The sequence below is a fragment of the Schistosoma haematobium genome, chromosome 5, assembly GCF_000699445.3.
Source record: "Schistosoma haematobium chromosome 5, whole genome shotgun sequence".
In the NCBI taxonomy this organism is placed as follows: domain Eukaryota; kingdom Metazoa; phylum Platyhelminthes; class Trematoda; order Strigeidida; family Schistosomatidae; genus Schistosoma; species Schistosoma haematobium.
The window spans coordinates 12,506,181-12,533,969 of record NC_067200.1 but is presented as its reverse complement, the minus strand read 5'-3'; the positions used below and the strand labels follow the sequence as shown (position 1 = coordinate 12,533,969).

The 27,789-nt window shown below is 34.6% G+C and overlaps 1 protein-coding gene across 1 annotated transcript in view; it reads right to left on the bottom strand.

Annotated features, from left to right (window-relative positions):
* Positions 1-23,680, bottom strand: part of SEC63 (secretory subunit) — a 34,613-nt gene extending 10,933 nt beyond the window's left edge. The window contains exons 1-13 of the mRNA XM_051217505.1: positions 23,491-23,680; positions 23,351-23,456; positions 23,199-23,313; positions 23,052-23,164; positions 19,741-19,802; positions 16,943-17,001; positions 14,832-14,882; positions 11,304-11,507; positions 9,499-9,631; positions 7,252-7,341; positions 4,198-4,355; positions 2,573-2,719; positions 655-1,026 (exon numbers count right to left, since the gene is read on the bottom strand). Coding sequence (XP_051064919.1) covers positions 655-1,026; positions 2,573-2,719; positions 4,198-4,355; positions 7,252-7,341; positions 9,499-9,631; positions 11,304-11,507; positions 14,832-14,882; positions 16,943-17,001; positions 19,741-19,802; positions 23,052-23,164; positions 23,199-23,313; positions 23,351-23,456; positions 23,491-23,614 — 1,734 coding nt within the window. The 5' untranslated portion in view covers positions 23,615-23,680. The remainder of the gene's footprint in view (positions 1-654; positions 1,027-2,572; positions 2,720-4,197; positions 4,356-7,251; positions 7,342-9,498; positions 9,632-11,303; positions 11,508-14,831; positions 14,883-16,942; positions 17,002-19,740; positions 19,803-23,051; positions 23,165-23,198; positions 23,314-23,350; positions 23,457-23,490) is intronic.
* Positions 23,681-27,789: the final 4,109 nt, after the last annotated feature.

Here is a 27,789-nt window from a genome sequence, read left to right as displayed (position 1 = left end):
CATTCTACCGAAATCTTCATATTATGTGAAAATAACCATAACAGTGATCAACTATGTAGTAGAACCGAACTATACAACAGTCAATGTGTTTCACGTAATTTTTCAAGAACCAGAGCAAACATCGATAAATATTTCTTCCAATAAAAACAGAAAAATATGCTTAACTACAATTGAATTAATATGGCGTATTTGTGAAATTGTAATATTTTCATAGTTGAAATCACGATCCGATTATAGCAAGAACAGTATTGGAAACCTTGAGGCTCTGGATGACCATACTAATAACAGTTATGTGCTCACTAGTAACTAGCTTCAAAATGGATTTGCTGGATTTCTAGTGAGAAGCCATGACCAGTGGATTTTAATTCGAGTTGGGACTGAGACAGTTATCCGCCGCAAGGCAATGGATGAAGGGTTACGCATGATCATGGATTGATTAAAGTTAGACATTAACACCGTTGGATGCCGGCTTAGTGGTCTATAGGTTAGACATCCACGCACGAGAGAGAAGCTTCTGTATTTGATGTTTTTTGCTCGCTAGGTCGGGAATGCGCATTGGTGATGAGTCACAAACAATTAAAATAACAGAAAACCATGTAACAGAATAAATGAATGGCTCAACAACAACGATGACAAAACAAAACTTCAACTTACTACCTTATCTTCATCACCACCACCACCACTGCCAAGAAAATCATCATAATTCAACGATTTTAACGTCTCTGTACCATGTATATCAGCGACAGGATAAAGTTTAGAATTCAATGAATCACTATTATTATAGGCATTCCAGTCAAGTTGCATTGTTTGACCACGATCGAAATAACTTGGATCGGATAATGTAGTAGGAGAATTAGTAGTACCGGAATTAGTAGTAATTGTATTAGTATTAGTGGTATGTCCATTAACGTTTGTAGCATTATTCACTGCATTCGGATCTAATAATGGTTTACGTTTTAATAGAACAGTAACTGTAACCATACTAAATGGCCAAATACTTGAATCATCTTCATCTTCATCTAATACCTAATGGATTAAGAAATAGAATAAAAAATTTGCAAGTAGAACGAGAGAGGGAAACAAAATAACTGTATATCTTTTAAGATAGTTTGCGATCTATATAACCGGAAACCTTTAGGAGGTGATGAATACATGATAGTAGAAATTGCAGCTTATGTAATAATGACAAAGAATGTGACTAAACTTTCTTTTTAAAGTTGAAATATTAAATAAGTAAGTTAGCATAATATTTCATCGACTGAGGTGGTTGGAACAAGTATTACATGTGTTTAGCAACTGTCTACCTTGACAAAGGACGTTTGTTTGGAAGGAAGCTAAGAGTAGCTAAACCAAAAGGAGGGCACTCCTTAAAATCGACTGACGATTAGTTTGCGTCGTGTAGGCAGATATAAACTGAATGTTTAAAGTCAGTTCAATCATTGTAACGAATGGTTGAAGACGTAGAGTAATATGACGCAGATATGTATTATTCACTTTTTGACTTTCTTTAGGTCTTGAATAATTTATATTTTTTATTCTGTGAATTTAATCTTTCTTCTCGAATGATAATGCATATTCTTAAAGTTTTCAACTGGCACTGATGTTGTTACTACTCCAACCATCCGGGCACCTATCGTAATAATTTTATCTCACTATACTGATATAATGTAGGGATTCGAATCGATGAATATATGTGCTGTGATTTACATTGCTTATGACTGATTGAGATAACGTCCATTGAAACTTTGGGATAAGGGATCTTTTTGGCAGTATGTGAATATAGTTTGGATGTTTGTAAATAATGAAGCTATACAAATAGAATAACACAGTTATATCATGTTTGTTTATTATTCAGAGCTGATCAAATTTTATCGACTAGGTTGCGATGTAGTGACTCATACAAGTAAGTTGACATTCGATGGATTTTGTTTCGATATCAGTTAGTAATTGAAATAAACTGGTAGATCTGTATCCAGATTTCGTCTTTATCGAGACTAACCAGTAAAGCAATCGCAATAATGCGATTATGAACAGTTGAATGTGCTGATAAGGTATCCAAAAGAGAATTAAAAATCAAAGATTTCTTGTAATAGTCCAAGCTGTGCTATGCTACAGAATTTTATTGACAAAAATTAAAGACATTTTGGTGTGTACTTATCCTTCTACAATCATTCATCACCAAATAAATGAGTATTCAACAACAGTAAAAATAAAGAAAGAGAAACAGAGTTCATCTTTTGCACTGAAAAATGAAAAAAAGAACAATAGCTAATTACTACAGAGGATTTGTGAAGACTATAGAATTTAGTAGTTTAAAAATTCGAATAATCGGATCCTGATATGGAAGTTTAGAGGTTAAGCGATCCGTATGGGTCCTGAAGATCCTAGGTCTTAAACCCTGACAGGTCTTGGGAGTACTTTGTTGAAGAACCCCATACTAAGACGAAACAGTTTTCCAGTGATTTTCGGTTTCAAATGGTTGTCTAACTAAGATTAACTTGTGACATAAACTTTAAAAAACGATTATCATGAAAACGAAATACACATCGATAGCATGAAATGAATCACTTACTTCACATCGATAGGATAATTCTAAATAGGGCATAGAAGAACTAACTATAAGAATATCACGATATTGTTCATCAGAAAGACTTCGTAAAAGGGCTCTACGTTTATCATCTGGTAAATTGATCAACTGTCGAACAGATTTAATATTACGCTGTGAAGGGAAATATATATTCAATATGTTGATTAAATAAATATGGTTAGAAATAGGAATCTTTTATATTCCGCTAGATGTTAGTTTGCGATGAAAATTACCATTTAAGTTATACGAAATCTCCACTAAGTAATTGTATTAAGTAATTATCGTATGATCATTAGTCTTTAGTTTCTTAAGATGAATTTCCCACCATCCCACTTAAAAATAGTCAAATATTTAGTCAGGATAGTAGTCACTCATTAGCTATATAAACTGCCTGACAGTCAGACTTTTGGTTAATCAACTTATATTGAAAATACAGACTATTTGATTTTGATTTAATGAGAAATGTTGAAGTTAGATGAAGGATAATACACAAATATAGTGAAACGATTGTTGAGGTAGGGAGTATTCATCAACTGAGGTGGTTGGGACATTCATGTAAGACAGTCGATAATCTTTATGTGCAATGTTTGCAGGTAGGAAGAGAGTGAATGAGGCAGCTAAACCAAAACGTAACATAAACTCATGAAACAACTGACTGTTCAACTGAATCATGTTAACAGGCTCGGATTACTTAGATAGGGTTCTCGCGATTATCATTGGAAATGTTGGTTGATATGGTTTAGAATCAGTCGTAACAAGGTAAATGGATTCATTCCATGTGTTTTATGAGATCCTGTACCTTTTTTGTTTTGCGAATTTCTTCCACCCTAAACCAAATTGTTTATGATTAATGTTTCCTACTACTATTATAGATACTCTTATTCCTTCTATTACTCTGGCATTAAGTTTTGACATTATCATTTCGTCGTGCCATTATGGTGTAGAACGTTAAACGGATGCATACATCTCCGACAAGTACAGCTTGCTGAAGAGTGCCGAATAGCAAGAAACCCGGGTCCATGGTTTCCCGTTGGCTACTTACAACCGTCATCTCATCTCAACATAGTGCACTCAATGTCGAGTCGCCTAAACTAATGGCCATATTGCAACTTGGTTGGTAGGATTCGATCTGCACTAAGAAGGACCTGACACACATGACATTGATCACCACCCAGTGATCAATCAATTGCAAACATTCTACGTATTTAACATACTATCATTTGTAATGATGAAATTTAGGAAATCTAAACGTATTCGTGGTCGTCAGTATAGGGTTGTGAAGATCGTTGAGTCTCATTGAAATCATGAACCGATAAATGCTAGGCCACCATCGAAAACCTGGAAGCACTAGACGGCCTTTGCATTATACTACGAGACTCCTCAGCGGTGTGAATTCACGGTATTGCACTCGGGAATCAGACCCAGGACCTTCGGTTTCGCGTATAAACGTCTAACATATAGACAACCGAACTGTCACTAGGAAGAAACGGTCGTCCAGTGATTCCAGTTTTCCAATGTTAGTCTAACATTGATCGGTCTATGATTTCAATGAAATATTAGTGGTCATTTAATGAGATAGAAAAGGTTTATATCGTTTATAGTAAACTCACTTGTTTAGTCGCCATATGTCTAAGTTGAGTTTGAGTGATATGTGGAAGTTGGAGTAACGGTGAAGCATTGTCCGTAAGTGCTTGAACCAGCATCGGAATTAAATGCATACAATTTTCTATGGTAGCTAAATGTTGCGGTGTTTTATGTCTTGAATTAGCTAGAACAGTATAATACAAAAACAATAGGTGTATTATATATATAACTGATTGATCACTGAGGTGTAACTAATATCATGTTTGTCTAGTGTTTTCTAATACTGACCGACTTCTTTCGAACAAACTGGAACGGACTAGGCTTAGAAATGAATAACATAGATCAATTATAACCTTTATTGTATAACGCGTATCAGATTCACACTTTTTTCTTTGATAACATCGTTGATTAAATAATGTCGAGTGTGTACATACAAGTCACTCTGTTAAACTCAATATCGATAACAAAAAAACAACTTAAGCAGTAGAATAAAAGCAAGTGAACAAAACCTTTAACAAGTCCAAAATGTTTTACAAACAAACCTCTGAATTATGAGAAGTTTTAAAACAAGACAGAAATAAATGTTCCGTGTATCCTTTTCGAATATATCTAAATTATTCTTTTACACAGACAACAGTTCATAAGAAAAACACATTTCAAATTGTGGTATGTAATTCAATGCTTCAAGAAACATCTAGGAATTTGTTAGCTGTGAAGAATATCAACTATATGTCTGGTGGATTTATTTATCAGGTAAAATAATGGTTGAGTTCATGAGACAATTGAAGATAGACCACCATGGGAAACCTGGAAGCATTGGACAGCTGTTTTGTCTTATTGTGGGATACCTCAGCAGTCAGCATCCACGATCCAGTGCTTCCAGGTTTCTATGGTGGTCTAGCTTTAATTGACTCATGAACTCAACTATTAAATTACTATTATATCCACAAAACCCCTTTCGTATATTAGGTAAAAGTACAAATTAATGTTAATTAGACAGATTTACGAATGGTAATGATAAGAATGATAAGGAAAACAAAATTTCTAGTTAACATGAGAAATATGTTAAAATCGAATCTAAAAAATTGTTAAAATAATAAGAACACAAAATATTATAAAAATTACGTAACAGGAAGTGCGTAAATAATTAGATAGTGTAAAGTACAAATGAAAAAAGGTGAAAAATGACAAATAAATAGAGTGTGAAAAAAATCAGTATAAATCGTTTACTATGTTATATACTGTCAAGGAAGGAACAAGGCTGTCACAAATTTCTTCTGAACATATACACTAGGGTTATAGGCTCGAATTCTTATAGCTTCTGCTATATGTATGAGATAGGGTCGAACCCCATTACAAAATGATGAAGGTATGCGATAAATTATTTAAAATGATTTGGCTCTATTTATTATATGACCACTGTTAATCAACTGTGCCAAAATAAAACTGTGTATTATCTTTGCCTGATCTTTTCCAAACCAAGCTGGGAAATGTTCACTTATTTGTTAGTTAAATTACCTGGTAGTATGCCAATTATAGGTATCACTACAGGAGCAGATGAATTTTTAAATGCACATTGAAGAGGTCAACTCAGGTAGCTTATCTTTTGTTTGAGTAGATATCACTGGTCTATTAGAAAGCGTCAACGTAAGATCAGCTAAGTAGAATAACCTATTAACTGCTCCCCTCTAATCTATCATGCAGGACATCGCCAGCAACATTCCCCGTTAAATGTTAATCAAGATATTAGCTGTAAGTTGTAAAATTGTTTCTAATGAATCAACAATTTAATTTATATTATTATTAGCAAGGATAAAGAAATAACCAATGGTCAATATTCTCAACCATATTTTTTAACCGCCTTCGTCGGCAGATACACTGAGGACAGTTTGCCTCGATATCGTCATATTGTCAGATGTTTACGTAGAATAAATAGCTTGTGGATAATAATGGAATTTAGGATGCGTTTTTCGTCCTATTTTGAACATATTCAGATAAATGCACCAACATACCATTTTGACGTTCGTATTGAAGATTCAGCACAGCACTTTACTGTTTGAACCTTAACTATTTGTGCGCAATTGAATAATCATGACTTATTTGATAAGTGATACACAGAAAGAATATCAATAAAGCCAGTTTAAACGAGCAATACAACTCAATACTCGATGTACTAAAAAAGGCTTAGATATATTTTTACACGTAATTATCATTAGTTTTTTTCAGGCCATCATCATCAACAAGGAGTTGAATTCATAATTTGGAAGGAGTATATAAGTGATCTATGTAAAATTCGATTCATTCAAACACTGTCACCCCAAACAGCTATATGGTCATAACTTCTGATATATATATATATGAAGACAGTGACTACTAACTACGTAGCAAAGTCTATAGGTTATCATCTGGCTGATTCTGAAATCCTGTTTCTCACGGTAAGACCATGTTAAATTCCTTTTCAACAAGGACAGTACGCAAGAAGGCAACAATGCTAATAATAGTAATATATTTAATGTTTAATGATTTTTATTATTTCGTTATTAATATTTTTGACTGAAATTTGATCAGTCTTGGCTGGCATATATGCAGCCTGCTAGGATTGCCTCGATACTGCCATTATAACATAAGTTTACATTAAATAGATAGGATATGACTAGTAATGGGATCCAGAACTCGCGTTTCGTCTTATTTGGGACTGGTCAAAAAGAGGTATCTGCATCCCATCCAGGATATGAAACTAGTACTTTTCGCTCCAAAAACTAAAGCGTCAACCCCTTAGCTACTGAATCCAAATAGCTACCTATTTGCACAACGGGTATGAATTTTAATTTTGTCTGTAATGATTTGCATCATCACTCGTTTTTTGACAATTGAACATCAATTGTGGGATGTAGGTACAGTCAGATAACTAGCCCCAAATAGGACAAAATGCGTTGATTCCACTGCTAGCCATATTTAAACTATTCTACCTCAATAAAAGTAACAATAATGCCAGTAATAATGGTATGTACTTGACCAAATCAACCTCAAGGTAACAGATAAGTTTTTCTAAAAAAACGAAATTACGTCGCTCAACAAACCTTCGTCCATTGCCACAGCTAGAACGTATAGCAAACTGTTGATCATTTCGTCAATTAACCGAGGCGAATGTTTAATAATATACTGTCTATCTGTAAATATGAAAACAAAGACACAAGGGGAAAAAGATAAACAGACCAGAATAAACCGCCCAGAACAGAATGTTTGATAAATTATTGTGAATGAGTTAAAAATTAATGAAAAGAAATACAGATTGTATAACTATGATCCCTGGTTAAACACACGCCTTGGGTAATATAGTTCACAATCGATCACAAGAGCGTAGATGTATAATCTCTTTATATTAATGAATGTCTTGTGATTCAGTATAACTTCATACTTACCTTTTCATTCCATTCTCTTGAAATATATTTTCAACGCATAGCTTTTCTTATTATCAAAGCTACTACATTACTTTAACTCCTTTACTAATTATTTTGATCTTGTGTGTGATAATTTGGTATGATAGCTTAGGTCAATGAATATTTGTGCCACGTCCCAAGTTGATTATGACTGAAACATAGGTTGTTGAATTTTACTCAAAAGTCTTCTGTTACATGAACGATACTGACAAAATGCAATACCTTAAAGCACTTAAAAAAGAAACCTAAAAGTGCCTAAAAGAATTTCACGAATTCCTTATAATAAACACTGTCTAACGATTTATGATCGTACTTTATGATTTAACTTGCCTACATTTTAGTGTGCTTTCACAAGGAATTTTGTAAATAATAGGAGATATGTGAATATTGTTTAAGTACACATCACCGACTGAAATTTGTTAAACAGCTGTTGAAAGCCAGGAAGCACTGGACAACTGTTTCACCCTATTATGGGACGTCTTAGTAGTGCGTATTCACGATCCGTCGGGAATCGGACCCAGGAACTTAAGATCTCTTGGTGGGCACATAACTTTTACACTACTGTGTGATATGTTTAGTGTGTTTATTTTATAAGGCCATTTAATTCCTTTAGGTTTACTCTTCTGCTTTTGAGAATAGTTAGAGCAGATTGGCGAAGTAGTCATTCTCTATTCAACGACAAGAATTCCTTACAATTAATTACCGATTCATACTAATGATTACCAGGTTAGAAAAGCAACAACTTTCAAGCGGACAAAATATACAGGGTTGGATTTTAGCTAGGGAGTAGTTAAACTTAATATACGACAAGAAACAGAGGTGAATAGTTACTGGCTATTGATTTTAGCAAACTAGAAATACCCTCGGTTGTCGTCCACAAGATATAAGAACGATAGTTAAGAAATCTCTTTGATAGTATTAAACACTTTTTACATTCCCATCGATACATTTAAGCTTAGTTTTCTTCAACATTTTTGCAAAAAGTCGTCAAACTGCCTATGAAATAATCGATTCTGGAGTTCTATACTATTACTGGAGGTTCTGTCCGTCAGAAAAGAGCGTACGCATGTGATCCAAGTAAGTACACAGTTTACATAAATATAAATGTGTGCAAGGTGGTTGAGAACAGTCGGCTGGTAGGGAACTCTGAACCTAAGTTCCTTGCTGGTTGGAGCTTGTAAACGATGTGTACCCTTTATGGAGGGTCAGTCGTTAGCCGGATCATTGAGTAATATCACAGACTAAGAGACTGGATGGTACGGGTTTTCACCAATTACCTTGAGGTTGAAGCTATACCATTCTGACGAACCTGAACCAACACGAAACCTATATTTAAAGTTTCCTGTTGACTATCTGTAATCACCTTACATCTTAACATAATGTATGCGATGTCCAGTCACTTAGACCAGTGACCATATTGCAATTTATTCGATAGGATTCGATCACCACTAAATGATTAAATGAACATAATATGAATCACTATCCAATGACTAATCGATTGGACATTAATTGTGTGCATCAATGTAATACAACTTATCAAATCTATTGGAGATTAATTCATTAGTGTTAGCGGGACATAGATTGCATTAAAGCATGCTCAATGCACGATTGGATTGGTGCACACTGATTGGCTAATTCTTGTCCAATCAGAGCCAGTCGATACTTGGAGGACACTAGAATCTTCTCATGTAAAAACTAGAAATATAGTAACATTTTTCCTACTGTGCACATCCACGACCCAGTGCTTTCAGGTTTTTAATGGCGGTCTATCTTAGATCGACTAGTGAATTCAACTGTTAAAATACTACAATCTCCACAAATTTCCATACTGACAAAAAAGTGGAATCGATGAAAAAAGAAAGATAAAGAGATGGTACGAACGCTTACCAACATGTAAAGTGTTAGCTGGAAGCTCTAAACGTTCCAAATGTGCATAAATCAATGCTCTAGCTTTTACTGAATATGGTGACCCAACGATGGCTTTTTTAAAAATAGTGAAGAATGGTATCTGCATAATTAACTAGGAATAATGTGGAAATAGAAAAAAAGAGTAAATTAATAATAACTGATTAGATATACATGTAATTAGATAACATTCAAATAATAAATAACAACACCTTAGTTATTCAGTGTTGACTGTACTGTGTAGATCTCTGACTACTAAGCTAAACAAAATAATGTTAAACTCATAACATTATATATTATGCTGTATGTTTGAAGACGACTATCGTATTTTAGACAATAATCCACTATCTTTTTAAATAAGATAGATTGTGAGTGCCAGTGAAATTTAATACACGTGTCTCGTCTTATCTGAGAGTTATCAGGTGAATTTACCCGTAGCCAAGTACGTTTCGACAATCAACTATACAGAGACAACCAGAAAACGTTGGACATACGACAAATAAAGACTGATCGAAAATCCAGACCTTAATATCAGTGAAATCATTACTAATGATGACACACTACACTATATATAGGTAATGGAAAAAAACACTGAATAGTGTTTCATGAAGTAAAATTTAGTTCACCTTGAAGATTATTTTACCAGGAGTGGACATTAACCGATGAACAACAGAAAAGCAGCCACAGACTTAACGCATCGAATAGTCCTCATTTTTTACAACTTCAATCAACTAGAATTATAGATGACACTATCATTCAATGTTATCATTGATGAGTATAACTGAGTCACTCTTATGACATTAGGTGATTTAACAAACTATGGGACCTGTGAAAATTCTTAGATCCATACATAAATGGTATTTTGGGTCCACATAGGTGAAGATTCCAAAAATAGGGTAAAACAGCTACTCAGTACTTCAGTGACAGACACCAGATGAACACTACCTTTAAAACATTGAATGAATTTAAGTTAACCTGGTTATAGACAATATTGCCGCATCAAACTAGTCAAATAATGATGACAATAATAAACTGCTTCATTTAATACCATATGTTTGATTAGAGCAATGAGGTCACAGTACAAAATATGCAATACTGTAGTGAATTACCTGTTTTATAAGTATTTAGCCTGTGAATATTTAAAAACATAGATATTAAATATTTTAAACGTCAATTTGCTGCCATCGATATGCATACGTAAACGTTTACAATCAGATATGTTCTCTTTCGGGACACCCGTTTCTATCACCTAATAATATATTTAACGTAGGAATTACTCCTTGTTCTTCCAAAGAACAGAGTACGATGGTATATGAAATATTGTGGTGGTACTTCTTAGTCATTAACTTCTCAATAACTTGTAAACGATATAAAAAGGCAGATAAGTACATGCGCTTATCACACATAATTAGTTAAAGAAAGTGAATCTAAGACAGGAAAATTTATGAAGATAAATAAACATTTGATGTAATGATGACCCAAAAAATTTAGCTAGGTTATTAATATTTACCCAGATGAACAACTGTTTGGGTGAATTCTTTTGTGCATTACAAACATTTCAAAATAAAGTAGGGACTGATGATGATGATGATGATGTTCAGAATAACAATGAAGGCATTGTGTTGAAACCATCTATTAAACAGAGAGTACAACACACCATCAAAATGTAAATATGTTACGGCGATAACTCGTACATCTAGCAGTGTATAATGTTACTACCATTGCAAAACTTTCCTTAAATATAAATTAACTTGATAAAATTCCAATAAAAAAGGGAAACAACTAACCGGAGGTAGTTCAGTGTTATCACTTGGTCGACAAATTATTTCTTTATTATAATTTGGATTGAATTCATATGCAGTGGATAATACTTTAATAATACGTGGCATTGCCATATAAGGTGAACGCATGAATGCACCACAAAAATATCTTATTGTATCCAACAGTACATTGTTATTACTAAATTTCATCGTATTATACCACCAAACACCCTGTGAAATATAAAAGAAAAAATAAACAAACATATTATTGAAGAACAAGTATCACCATTAAAAAAAGTCAAATATAATCCACTGAACCGTTAAAAAGGTTTGTTGTTGGAACTGAGCCATGTTGGTTGGTGCAGACTGCCTATCTGGTTAGGGTTTGCGTAATTATTTTAAACAGTGGTGTTTGGAGGACTTTGAGTGACCAAGGCTTAAATTTAATTATAATAACACAGATATATTCATAATTTTCTTTTTTTATATATTGGGTCTCAAAACTATTTTAGACTTAATATTTCACAAACTCATTCGTTTTTCTTGAATCATACGGTCTATGCCTAATTTTCTGCACAACCACTAGTACGGTTATAACTTCTACCAATCTACCATCTCACTATATTGACATTGTGGTGTGTCAACTTGAAAGGGTGGGCATGTCTTCCAAGTCCGGCATTGTGTATAGCTGACTACTGTTAATTATTTAAAAACCAAAGCTAGAAAAACATACAAATAAAATGGATAGTTTATACAATTAAAAAATTTCATTAATGAGTTTGAATATACTGACAACAATTGTAAACTATATACACATATCCAATGAGATTATTATTTTCGAATTAGTGTATAATAACTTCAGTCCCACCTCAAGTGTGTGAGAGCTAGTGATACTCTACAAAGTTATTCAAACTGAAGTAGATGAAGCGGACCCACAACTCAGTGATTGAAAGTCAAACGCCTTAAGCATTGAACCAACGCTTCAATTAGAGATGTAATGGTCAAAATAACATATATAACTATGAAATGAAATCTGTAACCAGTTTATGATTGTATTTCTATAAGATAGTCCCTCGCATACTTAAGAAATGTGTCGAGCCGGATTCAATACACTTATGGAGGATCAACTTATTAAGAACAGTATTGGTGTTGACTAGTTGTCATTACTAAACATTAGTAAACTGCGTATTAAGAACGGGGAAAGAACAATTGTAGAGTGATTTCGGTCGGTCATAAGGAATGTAAAACCAAGCACAAATGTGCATTGGTTCAAGTTGACACATCATATCACACCAACAAAATGAAATTACCAGGACAAATGCACGAGGAGTAGAAGTATTAACAGAATCAATAATAGTAAAAAACATTAGACATGACTCGAAAGGACTGTAGTCAGAGAATAGAAGTCTAAGATATTTTTAAAACTGAAGATCTAATAGAAACAAAATTGTGGGTGCATCTTCGCTATTGTGACTGATGCTAAGCTATGTCACTCAGAATTTCTACTTATTGGTTACGATAGTAGCAACGACTCCAACCATATATTTTCCATCTACCATTACAGTTTAGTCCAATAGTCAGCGATTTGGTATGGTCAATACTAGCTCACTTCAGATCCAGACCAATGAATATCGCCCATTGAAATAGGCTATGTTTGAGCAAACTTAGTACATATATCAACCATCTCAGTTGGTGAAGGTTCATTACCCCATCAACCAAGTTGACATGTTTACCCGGTACTCTATGCCTAACCTCAGCATTGCTCACTTGTTTGTCCCAACATATCAGTTGGCATAACAGTACTTTAAACTTACGCTGGTTTTCGACCGAAGAATTTACCATTATTGAGGCTAGAAACTTATTCGCTAGTTGCAAGATTCATTTATATCATAGTCAGCATGTAATACTGTGCAGAGTTCATGCTAACGCCAGGACGAATCGAAGAGTTCTAACTAAACGAAATATGTTACCAGTTGGAATGACTGATCAGATAAACAATACACTTGGTGTAATATGATATGAATTTATTGCCTAAAAGATGACAAACAATGTGATATTTAAATGTGAACCATTTTAGAGAATGACATTGTAGATTATCATATAGAACGAACGCATTGAACATATAGCGATTACTACATTCCCTTTACCGGAACTTTTGATACCCATTAGTAAGTCACCGAAGAATTTAAACACTAGTAAGATTTTGTATTTTTTTAGATGCTTGTAATGATCTAAACAATTTGCAACAGTACCTTCCTTCAAATAAAAAAATACCCGCAAGCAGTTACAAGAGAAATATTTTAGTGTTAAGACCAGAATATGTCACCAAATTATAAAGTTATGAAGCAAAAGATTATAATGAATAAGGAAAAGATACATTTTTAAGGCTATATTTAATAAGACAGTTAAACACTATTGACTACAGAACTTAAGAACTTATACGGAGAATTTGTAATTATTGAGAAGAAACTATTGGGTTTTGATCTTCTAGTTGATTTGAGTAATAACTAGTTGATACCTTAGTGAAGAACAAGGTTTGTCGCCTCTTGAAATATATATCTTGATGTGAAAATTAAGCAACATACAAATACTTAAACATTAAAATGTCTAACTATAAGTGGATGAAACGTTTTAGAGATTTTATATCAATAGTAGTGAATTACTACAAAGTTGTTAAGCATTTGCTTACCCTAAAAACAATTTATACTGTAAAATCTTTTGGTGGTTGGTATTATTTACAGCTCGTGTAAGTTATTTTAGCTTCTGGACAAGCTAACTTATTCATTCTTTTCAAGCCACGTTTTGACCTTGTCAATTATTCACTCATTAACCCTGACTGTTTTAGTATGATCGAATATAAGTCCCAGAGAGAGCATCAACTCTCTGAGATGCAAGTACATCCAGCTGACGGGTCCCAAATACGACGAAACGCGCGTCCTGGATTCCACTGCTGGCCACTATCCATCATTGCTTACAAATAGCTTGTGAATTAACGCAATATCGAGGCATACGCACAGTATGCACATATGCCAATAACAGACTGATCAATTGCAGTCTTAAACCTCAATGGGAAGATACAAGCCAAACAATGCCAAGTGAATATGTGCTAATTGCTTATCCTATTCATTACGTGTCTGTAATTTATTTTTGTCTGAATATGAATATTGAGTAAGGTTTGAGTAGGCTTACTCTCATTCTTCACTACACGTCATCTCGTATTCCTCCGCTCTCTTCTTCGCTTCGTCTTCCTGGTCGTCTGTCTGGATCAACGATTATATGAAATATACGTATTCAAAATCCATTCTTGTATTTGGCTTATTTAACTTCATTATTCACTAACGCGGATTAAGTTGATAATAATATACGAGGGTAGCTGGGATGTATATTTCGATAGCAATCATTCATACGATCCAATTGGAATCAGATAAAGATCCACTAAATCTTTAATTGATTATGCATGTCAAAGTTCAACTTTAGAAAACATAACTAAACAATTGACCGATTACTTTTGTTACCAAAGAAAAAAGAAACAAAAGACAACAATAATAAACATACCACAGAAATTGGCAATATTATCATGAACAGTAATATATATGCTCCAATAACCTGTGTGTATAGAGGACAGAAATAAATAAAATTAAACACACACCCACAAACACAAAAAACACAACTAAATACCGATTAAAAGTTGACAAATTAAAAATAAGGTAGGTTTACCACACAGTCAAATTGGATATGTAAATAATACAAAGAGTTGTAAGAAAATAATATTTTTTCTCAAAAGAAAATACTTAATTTAGATGATCAAATGTGGTGTATACCCTGACAAAATTCAAAACAAAAGATTAGATTTACAAAAAGTAGATAAGCGTTCCTTCTAATCAGTTGGAAAGTTTCCGCTTGCCAAATGTTGGGAATACTAGAACCCTTAGAAATCACTTGGTAAAACGTTTTCGCACCAAAGGCGCCCATTTTTACCTTCAGATTGTATTTCACACTTGAAAAAACTTTATATGTCATTGGTTCGTCCCCACTTTTAATACGCTATATAATGACGTTTTCCAAAAACATTTTTATGCTGTATATATACGCTTGAGTTGTGTGTTTGTTGCTGTTCGTGCTTCTGAATGCTGTGGAATATACCTTTGTCTCATCTGAACCGAGTCTTCTTCCTCTAGTTAGCAGAGCTGGGACGCATCGGAATAGTTTAGCGTGTCTTTTCGTTGTGTCGCTGATCCTTAGTTGATTCACCGACTTTGGTGATCTTGTAATCGCTTCAAACATAGCACCAGATATATATATATATATATATATATATATATATATATATAATACCAAAAGTATTATTAGTCTGAGAATAAGATGAAATAGTTGGAATGTCTGCAAACAATTAGAAAATCTTTTGAAATATGAGATTAAGTTTTAAACCATAAATTTTCTGACCAATAATACTTTTTTCTTAGAAAAGAGGAGAATTGAGGATAGAAAAAACATATGAACGAGGTTAGGATTTAATGTATCGTATGCCAACTTCTTTCTAAACATTATTTATCCTAGTGTAACTTAGATTATCATCTAACTAATTCAATAAAATTGCAAATAATCAGTTAAAATTTACAATAAACTGGTGAACTCTATAAATACCTCTCTATGCAGACTTTTACTGTCAGACAAGGAAAATAAACTAATATCGTAGTAAAACAAGAATCAATCTATTCAATCTTTTTAAATAAAATACACATATACTTAGAGGCATCATGTGAACTTTCTATTAAGGTTGACAGCACCAACTATAACATCAAACGGTAGTCATCAACTGTTAAAATATTGTAGTGAATAAAGACTTTAGGACTCGTCAGATAGCCATCATCCATCTTTGTTTATAATACTTGTGACTTAAGGCAACATCGAGGCAATCCACACAGGATGTACATATGCCAATAAGAGACTGATCAATTGCAGTCTTAAACATCAATGGGAAGATTCGAATAAACAATACGAAATACTAAGAGATTTGTTTTTTTATTGGAATCTATATTATTTACTTCGAATTCTTGTTTTAATCTGGGAAGAGCTGACTGAAGTGTGGTAATATACAAGGAGTAGCAGAAAATATTAATATCAGCTGGGAAAATGGTCATCAGTAATAGAAGACGATACAACATCTAGAAAGATAAGCACCAGTCAAACATGTTACACAAATTATCAATACAACAAAAGAAAAAAGTATCAGCACAAGAAAGAAACAGAAGAACAGAATAAGTATATCAAATATACTGGATAACTAAACTTAAGAAGTAAATACTTTAAGACAAACAAATGGATTCAAAGTATGGGATAAATGCTCAGAATAAAACATACCGACTGTTAATAAACATAATTAACTAAGCTACACCAACACTTCGCTAGTAATACATTAAATCCATTTATAGATAAAATCTGAAATAGTACAATTGTGTTTAAAATCTAGTCAGAATTTTCGTTTAGTTATATTCTATGAAACTAATAATCATGTAGAGCTTATACCTACCAATAAATTACTCCTTCTTAGCAACTTAATAATGAATGAAAATAAGTTTACGAACATTTTCTATTGATGAATGAGTTTAAAAACAAAGACAAGACAAAAGGATAATTTATACATGAATGTAAGGCAGTTAACATACCAGATAGAAATTTTCTTTTTGAACCATCCATTTGGGCAATGCAATACCAAAATGAGCAGCTGTTAAAAGAAAAATATAGAAATTTAATTATATCGTTTATTTTTGTTATTATTTAAAAGCAGCTTAAAAGACATGTAGTTTGTTCTAGGCTAGAGATGGGAAATATTGTAATAGTTGTTTTTCGCAAGTTAGAATATGCAAAATAAGTAAGCTTAATCAAATAATAGATGAGTTTTTTTAGCTTATATTTGAGTGATTATCATAACCATTAGTTAGACACTTTGGATGAGATGACTCAAAATTGTTCTCAATGGTGTATGCGTATTCAATCTTTGTTTTCCATGAGAATCTAAGTTTTTGAATCCCTGATAATTTTTTCTTCAATAATTTACATTTTCTTGAAACCGTTCTTTCGTCTAATCTTTTCTATTAATACTTCTGCTAGTCTAGGGTTTCTCCTGACAATTTCATCTAGCCAAGTGCTGATAGGGTATGGCGACCTGAAACGATGCGCACGTGCTAGGTTCTACATTGTTCAACTTTGATATAATTGGATGGACGTTTGTCAATCGCAGATAGAATAGCGATATTAATTATTATGTGGATCTAAAGAAACATTTAACTTTTACTCAGAATACAGTTTCACAAAACGCTAAATGTATACTCTGAATAAACATCGTGTTATAGTGATATATCTTTTGATATACATATTGGTGGATAAATGAAAACAGACAGATGAGAGTATTAGATATTGTGTGTAAAATAATATAGTTTTTTTTTAAAAAAACGATCATCATTAAGTTATTTTCAAAAAAGAAAGAATTATATACGAACTTGAATCTATCAATAGTTAAATAGCTTCACAAACAACAACAAACACATGTGGAGGATGCTGTCAATACTGAACTCAATCCTGGCATGCATTAAATCGATTAAAATTTTGAAATTACTCAACATTGACCCGTGGAGCTTATTTGTGAAAAGCTTTTGACGGTCAACTAGTAAATTACAGATTCCAATCCTGGCCTAACGCATATTTTCACGACTAATTGAACAACGTAACCCAAAGCTCAATGCATAAATCTGTAGATGTTCTCTAAGGTAGATGGTTTAATTACGAGGGTTTCGTCGTCTTTCGGAATATCGTTATCATGACATACTTTAAGTAAATGTGAGGTTTACATTTAATCGATAGATATTAAACCAGTTCGTTCTGTACTTGATGAGTTATATAAAAAAAGTAATAATAACTACGAGTGACCAGAATAAACGTAAAAATAAATTTGTATACGATTACTTATAATTTTGCAATAATATATTTACAAATACTTTTCTGTATTTGAGTATGAAATTTTTTAATTCTAATATACTCTCATATCCATTATTTATTTACTTAAACACATAAACATTAGTGCAAGGGGGCATCAAGTATACATGTGTCACACTTCATTCGACTTTGTGAGGTCTGGAATACTGTCCGGGCGCCCAAGCCGAAGCAGATGGTTCTCTTAGGGAACCACTACCTAAGCCTTTGACCTAGGGGTCTAATCCACAAGGTGGTGGAGCAACTCCAGGAGATGCAACCACATGGTGGCCGGAGACCAACAGTAGGTTCATATACCTTTTGTTCCTTCAGGATCCTGGAGTCCATATGCACCACTGGTTTAGAATCAGAGTTTTCTGACTCCCCTAGGTGGATCATTTGTGTCCACTAACCCAGTTAAGGCGCTGGACATTCGCCTTTTATCCTCTCAATTTCGTAAACAACACCCCGCCGCGAGAAAGCAGTGAGTAGGACGTCACTGGTGGTGGCTATGTACACGTAGCTATGTGAAAGTATTTCGAGAGGAAGAGATGACTCTCCTCACCCTCGGTCGTACCAGAGCATTAATTCAACTCATTAGAAAAACACAAACATATGTCCATTACATACATAAAGAAAAATTAGACATATTTAAACTATGTTGACACAAAACTAACGATAAACTTCTCAATCCACTGAGAAGGCACACAAGCAATTATATTGTAACGGGTTAAAAACGTACACAGAACGCTTAATTTAAATAGACGAAAGCTATGAAATTTATTAATCATGCTTTGAACCAAATGAATAATTAAACAATTTAAATCCACATAACTCGGTAACACGTAAAAGATTGATTTGGTTTTCCAGAGCCAAATAAATAAAGCATGATTCTAGTTCTGATGAATAAGTAGCTAAAATTACAGTCAATAAACAGCTCCACACAATTATAGTCGCTTTCCTCAATTCGGTTGGTTAGTTTTATGTCACTAAGTTATAATCAAAAAGGAGCTTGGCACAAATGTGAGTTAACCGAAATCGATATGCCATGTTAACACGACAGGATGAAGTTAAGCATACAAATCGAAATAATGAAGTTGCAATGACGAGAAGGAATAAAAATTAAGAACACTTCGAAAAAAAAACAGATTAAGGAGATAAGTATGAAGCAACTGGATCGAAGATGTGGAGTAAGATTTTTTTTAAATGGATCGGCGCTATTGTGAGCAACTCTGAGATGTGTCAACCAGCAACTCCAATCTTTGACAGAGATTTTCGCGCGGATCTCAACCAGCTAGTCTGCATTTACCAACGGAGCCTAGACTAACAGTCAATGATTTTATAAACTAATGCCAAGCTCTCGTTTGGCAGCCCGTGATTTTCTCCCAACTAACAAAACCTACAATTGGCATCGAGGTAGGCATTGGTTAGTAACTCATAACACATATATGCAACATCTGAACTAGGATATTGAATAAAATTTAATTAAACTCACCACCAGGACCATCGGGATTACCAAATTCTTCCCAATTTTTTCTTGATTCTTCATTAGTTAGGCTTCACAAGTAAGACAAAGTCATAAGTACATTTATGATTAATAAAAAATATATATAACTACTCTTTGTATGAAACAAGATGCGATAACAGCCATTTTACATATGCCATAAGAATATGTCACTTATTGCAATATGTTTATGTTAACCATTCGATGACATTTAGTTAAAAAGGGGATTAATGAATAGGTTTTAACTGTTATAAGTATAATAATGAATGAAAGTTGTCCAATATTCACACAATATAAAATTGACGCTTTTAGTTTACAAATGATAAGTTATGATAAATCATCATAAGGAGAAATTGATTGTCCATTTAAAATGTACTTACAAAGAAAGACATATGTCAAGAAATAAAAATTTTATTGAACACAAAATACACTGAAAATTAAACCTAAATTCTTTCAAACAGAAAAAAAGGAAATAATAAAATCCTGTGTTTGTTAGACTGATATTTTTATTTTTGAAAGCACTATACAAACTGACTTACGGAGTTATAAATGTTGATTATTTATCAAACCTACATGATGAATAATATGCTTGTATACATGTAAAGACGCTCACTAAACAACGATGTACATTATAAGATATAATAATGATCAACAGATAATTACATACCAATCAGTAGCGCAATAGACAAACATCATCAACATATAGCCTGAGAAAGATGTTTGCTAGCCTAAGTTGCCATACCACATTAGCACGACAAGATGGGAATGACAAAAGCGCATAAAATAATGTAGTAACAATGGGAATATGTTTCGAAAATAAAAAGTGGAAAGGTAACTGCAAAAAATGCATCTGCGTCAATGTGAACGATTCCAAGTTATATGACACAGTCTTTAACCCCAACCAGGTGTTCTGGAATTGCCAATGTGTGTCAGACTAACAGGCAATTGCTTCATTGACTGATGCTACACTTTGATTCGACTACCCCCAGCTTTCTTCCAACGTAATTCTAAAATATTAAGTGTTGCTCGCGTGAAGTAGGAGGTGGTTATGCATACACAGAAATATACCCCAACCACCTCAATCGATGAAGATTTAAAACATTAACTGGTTTGTCAAATTTTCCCAGTACTGTATGCGTCAATCACTCGGTCGTTCATTTATTTGTCTGAACACAAATATTGGGACAAAGGGGGCACCAGATACATATGCGCCACAGAAGTCACTTGATTTGTGTGTGGACTGTGATAATACCCGGGTGCCCTGACCAAAGCAGGTGATCTTCTTAGGCAGGCACACCAGAAGCTTTCGACCTAAAGATCTGATCCACAAGGCAGTGGAGCAACTTCAGGAGGTGCAGTCCCATGGTAGCCAGTGACTAGTGATTGGTTCATATGTCATTTGTTCTTTCACGATCCTGGAGCCCATGTGCACCATTGGTTTGGAATCAGGATTTTCCAACTCCCCTAAGTGAAGTCTCCGTGCCGGACATTCGCTTTTCGCTCTCTAAATTTCGTAAGCAGAACCCCGCCACGAGAAAGCAGTGAGTAGGACTTCCATGAAGCGGGAGCAATACTTCGAAGACATCTATGATCAAAAGCCAGTCCATGCACATCTACTCTCATAGACCATATTTCACAGCAAAAAACCCGGCAAAGAAAGCATCCAGCTGATTTGTGCTACAGATACTAACGGTTTAATCATCATGAACATAGATTAAAAAGTGTCAGAAAAACTCAGTAATTCGTCAAGTTGGGATATATTTCTAGATAGGAAGATTATTTTGAGTGGTATTTTGTCAATAATAAAAAGTAACACCTGATATGAAGCAATATTTGAGTCATCGGTTCAAAAATGAAACAATAATGCCTTAAATTATTTATACAGTTGTTCCATGAAAAGATCAGGTAATAATTTACTGAACATTGTTGTGGAATGCATAAACACTTCGAGAGACACTTGAATGTAGTGAGAAAAGTATATATAAGCCAAACACCTTGGCTAGTTTGGGCCTTTTAATAAAGTTGGGGTGCCATATTTGCAATGAAATAAACCTTAATATAGAATCACTAGCTATCTTTTTTCAGATAAGGAACCTTAAATACGACCAATCAAAGTGTAGTGGGTCATCAGTGGTACAGCAACTTGTCAGTTTAGGAAAGATGACTGGTGGAAGTAAAATCAAATTACAGGTGACCCAGAAACAATCTGGAACGACAGAACCTCCCAAACAACTTATGGTAACACACATAACAATGAACCACACAATATAAGTGTACCATTTATTGGAATAACTATGTTTTGATGAGACTAACTTTTAGCATACAACAGCTACAACCATGCAAATCACGATGTTGCTGTAACGAACTACCTATACACCATCTACAAATTATTTTCTCAAGTTTCAAAAAAGCCTACTTTTGAGACAATAGGATGCTACTTCATTTTTTGAAATAACGTAAGTGATAGGGGCGGAATTTAACAATGGCACTTTGTGGATGACGACAATACAACACACGGCAAACAAGAATGAAGACAGTTACGCTAGATTAGAGATAAGTATGGAACTGGATACCATAGGTCACTGTTGGTTAGTTGCGGGGATTTTAGAACAGTATGGACGATAATGACCTTTATGAGACTAAATAAAGATACGTCAATCACGTTTAGTACAGCTAAAATCAGAAGGAAACTAGGATACTGTGCAATGTTAAGGTCTCTTCCTAAACCGCGACTAAAATTCTTTGAGAATTTTAAAGGAGCGCTACTTATGAGATTCCGGAGATGTAAGGCTGAATCTAGGGCAAGCAGCTTCAGAAGTGAGGTCTTTTTACACAATTTTATCGAAAATTGGGGGAGAATTGGCTATGATTCACCAGATAATGACAGCTTTTAATTTTGACAAATCTGTTTTCTTCCAGACAGACCATAACACAAAGCTATTAAGTTAAAAAGCCAACAACGAATCAGACCTCAATGAAGCAAGGGTTTTTTTATCGAGTGACTTACATCTGGAACCTACTACCGGGAGAAATAATATTTGTGCTTTTCATTGGCCCATTTATGCAAAGGCTGGAGACCCGTACTTAAATGCGAACCCATATCATATTTTATGAGATCTAATGCACATGCAAAATAATACAGAGAAGTCGAAAAACTTCAACAGTAATAAGCCTCTTTAAGATATTTTCCTAAGAGCAATAACAATCAAGTTCTATAATAATAAAAATGTAATATTTTCTGTTATCACACGACATATTAGAGCCAATTAGTGACATATGATCACCTAGAGAATCAAACTTACGCGTTATATGCTTTTGAGATTTGTATAAAGCGTTTGGGATCACCACCTTTATCAGGATGGTTCAGTAAGGATAGTTTTTTGTACGCACTTCGGATATCTTTGGGAGATGCATCCTATAGAATAATGCGATATCTAACACACAATTACTTTGTCTATTCCCAAAACCAAGAACGGATCGAATCCAGAGTTATCAGGCTCAATTAAAGTGAGTTTGTACACAAGTAAGAAAAATATTCCCCAGCCAGCAACAAATGCAGCCTTTCTACAAAATAAATTGTTTGAATTCTATAATAACTAACATTATGATTTTTTTGAGCCTTTTAAGCGGTGTGGAAGATTTTATATGATGCCTTTTGAGTTGGCAAGGTTGACACATGCATTTTCTTTTAGATTGTTCATATGATTCTTGACATTTTCATTATGTTTAAGAACATATTACCTTTGAACTCAAGGGATGGCCAACAGAAATAGGTGAGTGGGATTAAAACTAAGGTGTAAAATGCAGTCAGAAAGCACAGGAATGTATCTCCACTCTCATCAAACTCGAAGTGGTCACCTGGCATTTTTCGGCAAGGACAAATACCAAACCACCCGCGCTAGTTTCCCAATATCTTAAAGTAGCCGGGGTGATAGGTCGATTGCCTTGTGTTAGTCTTTGAAGTAAGAGTTTCCGTAAAGTTCATTTTGTCAGGACGGATTTCTAAAGAGGGGTATACATAATTGAATGTATAGGGTTATCCATTACCCAATATCTTTGTGGCAAGCCTAAACAAATCAATTGGTCTATTTGTGCTGGCTTCTTGTTGCTTCGGTACGGCTTCAGGTACTTGTAATACCCAGTAAATAATAGCCTAACCACCCGAATGCAATAATTATACACAGTTTGGTAGTTGTGTTTGGGTTTGTGTGTCTTATAGTCTGAGTGAGTATGTTTATCTCAAAGCAGTAGATTATCTCGATGCCAGAAGCAAACACATTTCCGGTTAGAACGTAAGTTGGTTGCAGTGTGAGAATGATAAAGTAGTGATTCGGATGTCAAGAAAAGGCGATCTTTTTTGAAAACCAAATAGACAAATCAGTAAGTTCAGTAAAGGGAAATGGGGATGAAGACTAGCGAGATAGTTATACGTTAACGATATGTGATTATGATGACATGGTATGTTATAAAACATGCATCGTGCATATCCTGTCAATACGGTGGGTGGTTTTACACGAATAGTTACGAGTTTGTCAAGTCTCTACTCCACAGAGCTAATTTATCTAGCAGATAGTAACAAGTATTAAAAACAGAAGTGGACACTAAGATTGACCCTTACTAAACCCGGTGCGAATTGTCGAGTCCTCTAGGTAGTTTCGGAGCCAGGATAGAAGTGTGATATTGAAATCAATCTGCGACCTTTGCATTGATAAATGAGGCACTGTTTAAAAAGCTGTTGGAAAATCTATTGATTGTATCCCCATTCGATTTGATTCTTGGTCCCATATTTGTTCATAATTTTTCTGATTACTTGATAAATTGGATCGATTTCAATATGCTCTTTGATAGCTGATCGACCTGAGTGTCAAGCTTCTAAAAATTCCCTGGTGTTTTTAGTATTCCCTCTAACGAAGACCTCTACATTTTCTTAGTCGGATGTGTGTCCACATTTGACCACATGCATTGATATAGGCGAGGGTATGTCATGTCGTTTGACTGCCAATCGATGTTTATGCAAGTCGATGAAGAGGAGGTCCACTCTGTCTGACATAGTGTTTTAGTAGTTGGAACAATTCATTTTATGGATGATTCTTGGTTTTTTCCTCCTTTTTCATTTCGTCCTTTGGTTTACATAGGTTTGGTCAAAGTGATTTTGTTGTTATGTGTGACACACTTATTCCAAAAGTCTTCAACAATCTCATTGTAATTTCTGACATGCCTTTTATATGTAGCAGGATGAACCGTTGGTTGGTTTCTACGCTTGATTTTGTTTCTGCTGATGCGTTTAGTTTATATTTTTTGACTAAATTGTTTGGGTAGCCGTTCGTTTGAAAGATAATCTTCAGATGTTTTTCTTCATTTGTCCGCGCTGCAAGTGTTTTGCAGTGTGTTTTGGCCCTCTTGAATAAAGTTTAATTTTGAGAGTTCTTGGTTTGTTGTTACTGCAATTAAGGATTTGATCTATGTGGGTTGGCTTCCGATGAACTTGAGTCTCCAGTTTTTCTATGCCAGTTCTGGTGATCAATACATCCAAGAATGATAGCTTGTCGTTTGATTCCTGTTCTATTGTCAACATTATGTCATCGAAGATGTTATTGATCAGATTGTTAGTGTTTTCCTGCTTGTTCTTTTTGACGATGACGAATATGCTGTCCAAAAGGCGAATCCAAATTTTTGGTCTGATCGGTGATAAGATCGAGGCTTCTAATCAGCGCGTCACTGCTTCTGCAATAAATCCTGATATTGGTGATCCAATTTGCGTTCCTTTCATTTGTTCGTAGATTTTGTTGTTGAATTGAAAATATGTTGTTGAGCAATTGAATAAGGCTGCTGTATCGAAGGATATCATCAGTTAGTTTTTGCTAAATTGAATTTCCTTAATTTTACCTAGGAATTGTACCGGAGATTTGATGGAATTATTAGATGAATCCACTAAATCTCTCAATATACGGGAAATTTATCTCAACAAATTGTACATTGATGTTCCGGGGTGTTCTACAATTGGAAGTACTGGGGTGTTTGGTCTGTGTATTTTTAGCCTACCACAGAATCGAGGGGCTACGGGTCCAGTGGGTTTCATTCTCCACTGATCTTTCTTTAATGTTTGTTCTGCTTTGACGAGCCTGTTTAAAGTCCTTGGGATATTTCTTTTAACCTGACTGGTTTTTTGTTCATTGGTTTGTATACGCTTTTATCCTCAGCTGGTTTCACATGTATGTTTTTTTATTCACCGATACTATGGCAATATCTTCTCTAGTTCCGGGTTTCTTTAAGTTGTTTTTCTTGTCAAGTCAATTGACCTTATGGTTTATCATATGTCCTACTGAGTTTCTTCACTTACCCCCGTAGGTATTAGTGGTACTTTTCGTGGGGCGAGGAATTTTCGTTTTCGTGAGTCACTAAAAGTCACCAGTCAAATAGCTACGGAAATGAGCAGGTACAACTTGGCGGTGCCCAGAACCATTGAAACGCATTGGATCCAAGCTGGACAGAACGGGTGAGATTCAATATTGATGCTGTTGTACTCTGTTCACAGAGAAGGATATGCTCCGCACACTCGGAAGTTGTTCTGATACTGATACTCCATCCAGTAACAAATGACCTTGCTAAAACAATGTTAACTTGAGTAAGCAAACTCTACCCTCCGAGTTGATGGAAGAATTATGACGCCTCATGATGAAAGCCGAGATTCTTTGGACGTCACAAAACCAAAGTACCTTTTAACAACCAGGGCAACAATCAATATAGGTACACTGAATGTTCGGTCGATGTAGGAGACCGGAGGAACGAGTCAAATAGCCACAGAAAAGGAGTGATACAACGTGATAGTGCTCGGAATCAGCAAGACACATTAAAAACCAAGCTGGACAGTGAAGGTTAGATACGGGAGAGATGCTTCTGAGCTCTGTTCATCAAGAGGATCATGCTCCACACACTCAGAAATTTACTATATTGCTGTTAATGAAGCACGAAATGCGCTTATGAGATTGGAATCTCATGGACCCCGGATAGTCAATGCATCATTCAAAATAAAGTAGGAGGGAATCACAGTGAATCTCATCCATCGTTCTACACCCATCAATGATAGCAACAACGACGACAATGATCAGTTTTACGAGAGGCTGCAATCGATCGTAGAGAAATACTCAGGAAAAGGACTAACCACCTTGATGGAAGATCTAAACGGAAAAGTCGGAATGGATAATGACGGTTAAGAAGATATCATGGGAAGGCATGAACTAGGAGAAGGAAAGGAAAATGTGGAGATATTTACAAACTTATGTGCATTCAACAACTAGGTTATCGCCGGAACAATATTCCCACACAAATGGGTCTCACCGGATCACATGATGGAGAACCAGGTCGATCACATTTTCGCTTCAGTAAAAAATCACAATGTCAGTGAAAAACGTGAGAACCAATAGAAGAGTTGGCATAGGTCCAAATCACCACCTGGTTATGGCCAGTAGAGAAGCAGTGGACAACTAGGTAAATAGCATGACATATGTTCAATACAGCCTTCTTTCCAGATACTGAAAACTCAATGAATTGGTGATAACTCTGAACAACAGGTTACAAGCCTTTTAAGATCTACTCAACGAAATGGAACTTATGTTAAGGAATGGATACATAGGTGCATTAAACTTGGAAACTATGTAATTCAGAAGAACAAGAGGAGATATGTTGATCCGATTCATTCACACTCACAACATGTAACCTAAATATCCGCGGAATAGTAAAAGCGCTGAGAGTGTAGGCGATATATTTCACGTCCGAACTACAAAAATGATTTGGCTTTATCTCAGAACCCAGAAAAGTATACATGTAAATACATAATAACTTTCTAACTGCAATTTTTTAAACTGCGAAATTCTTCATATTAGACATAGCAATACGATAATGTGACCGCATTAGTTTTGATGGACAAATCTAGCTGGAGGCTCTTGGTCACGCATCAGCACCAGACTCTAGCGGTAAATAAATCCCCAAAATAAATAGCTCTGTAAGTTTTCGACATTGGATGCTGACCATATGTTTTAG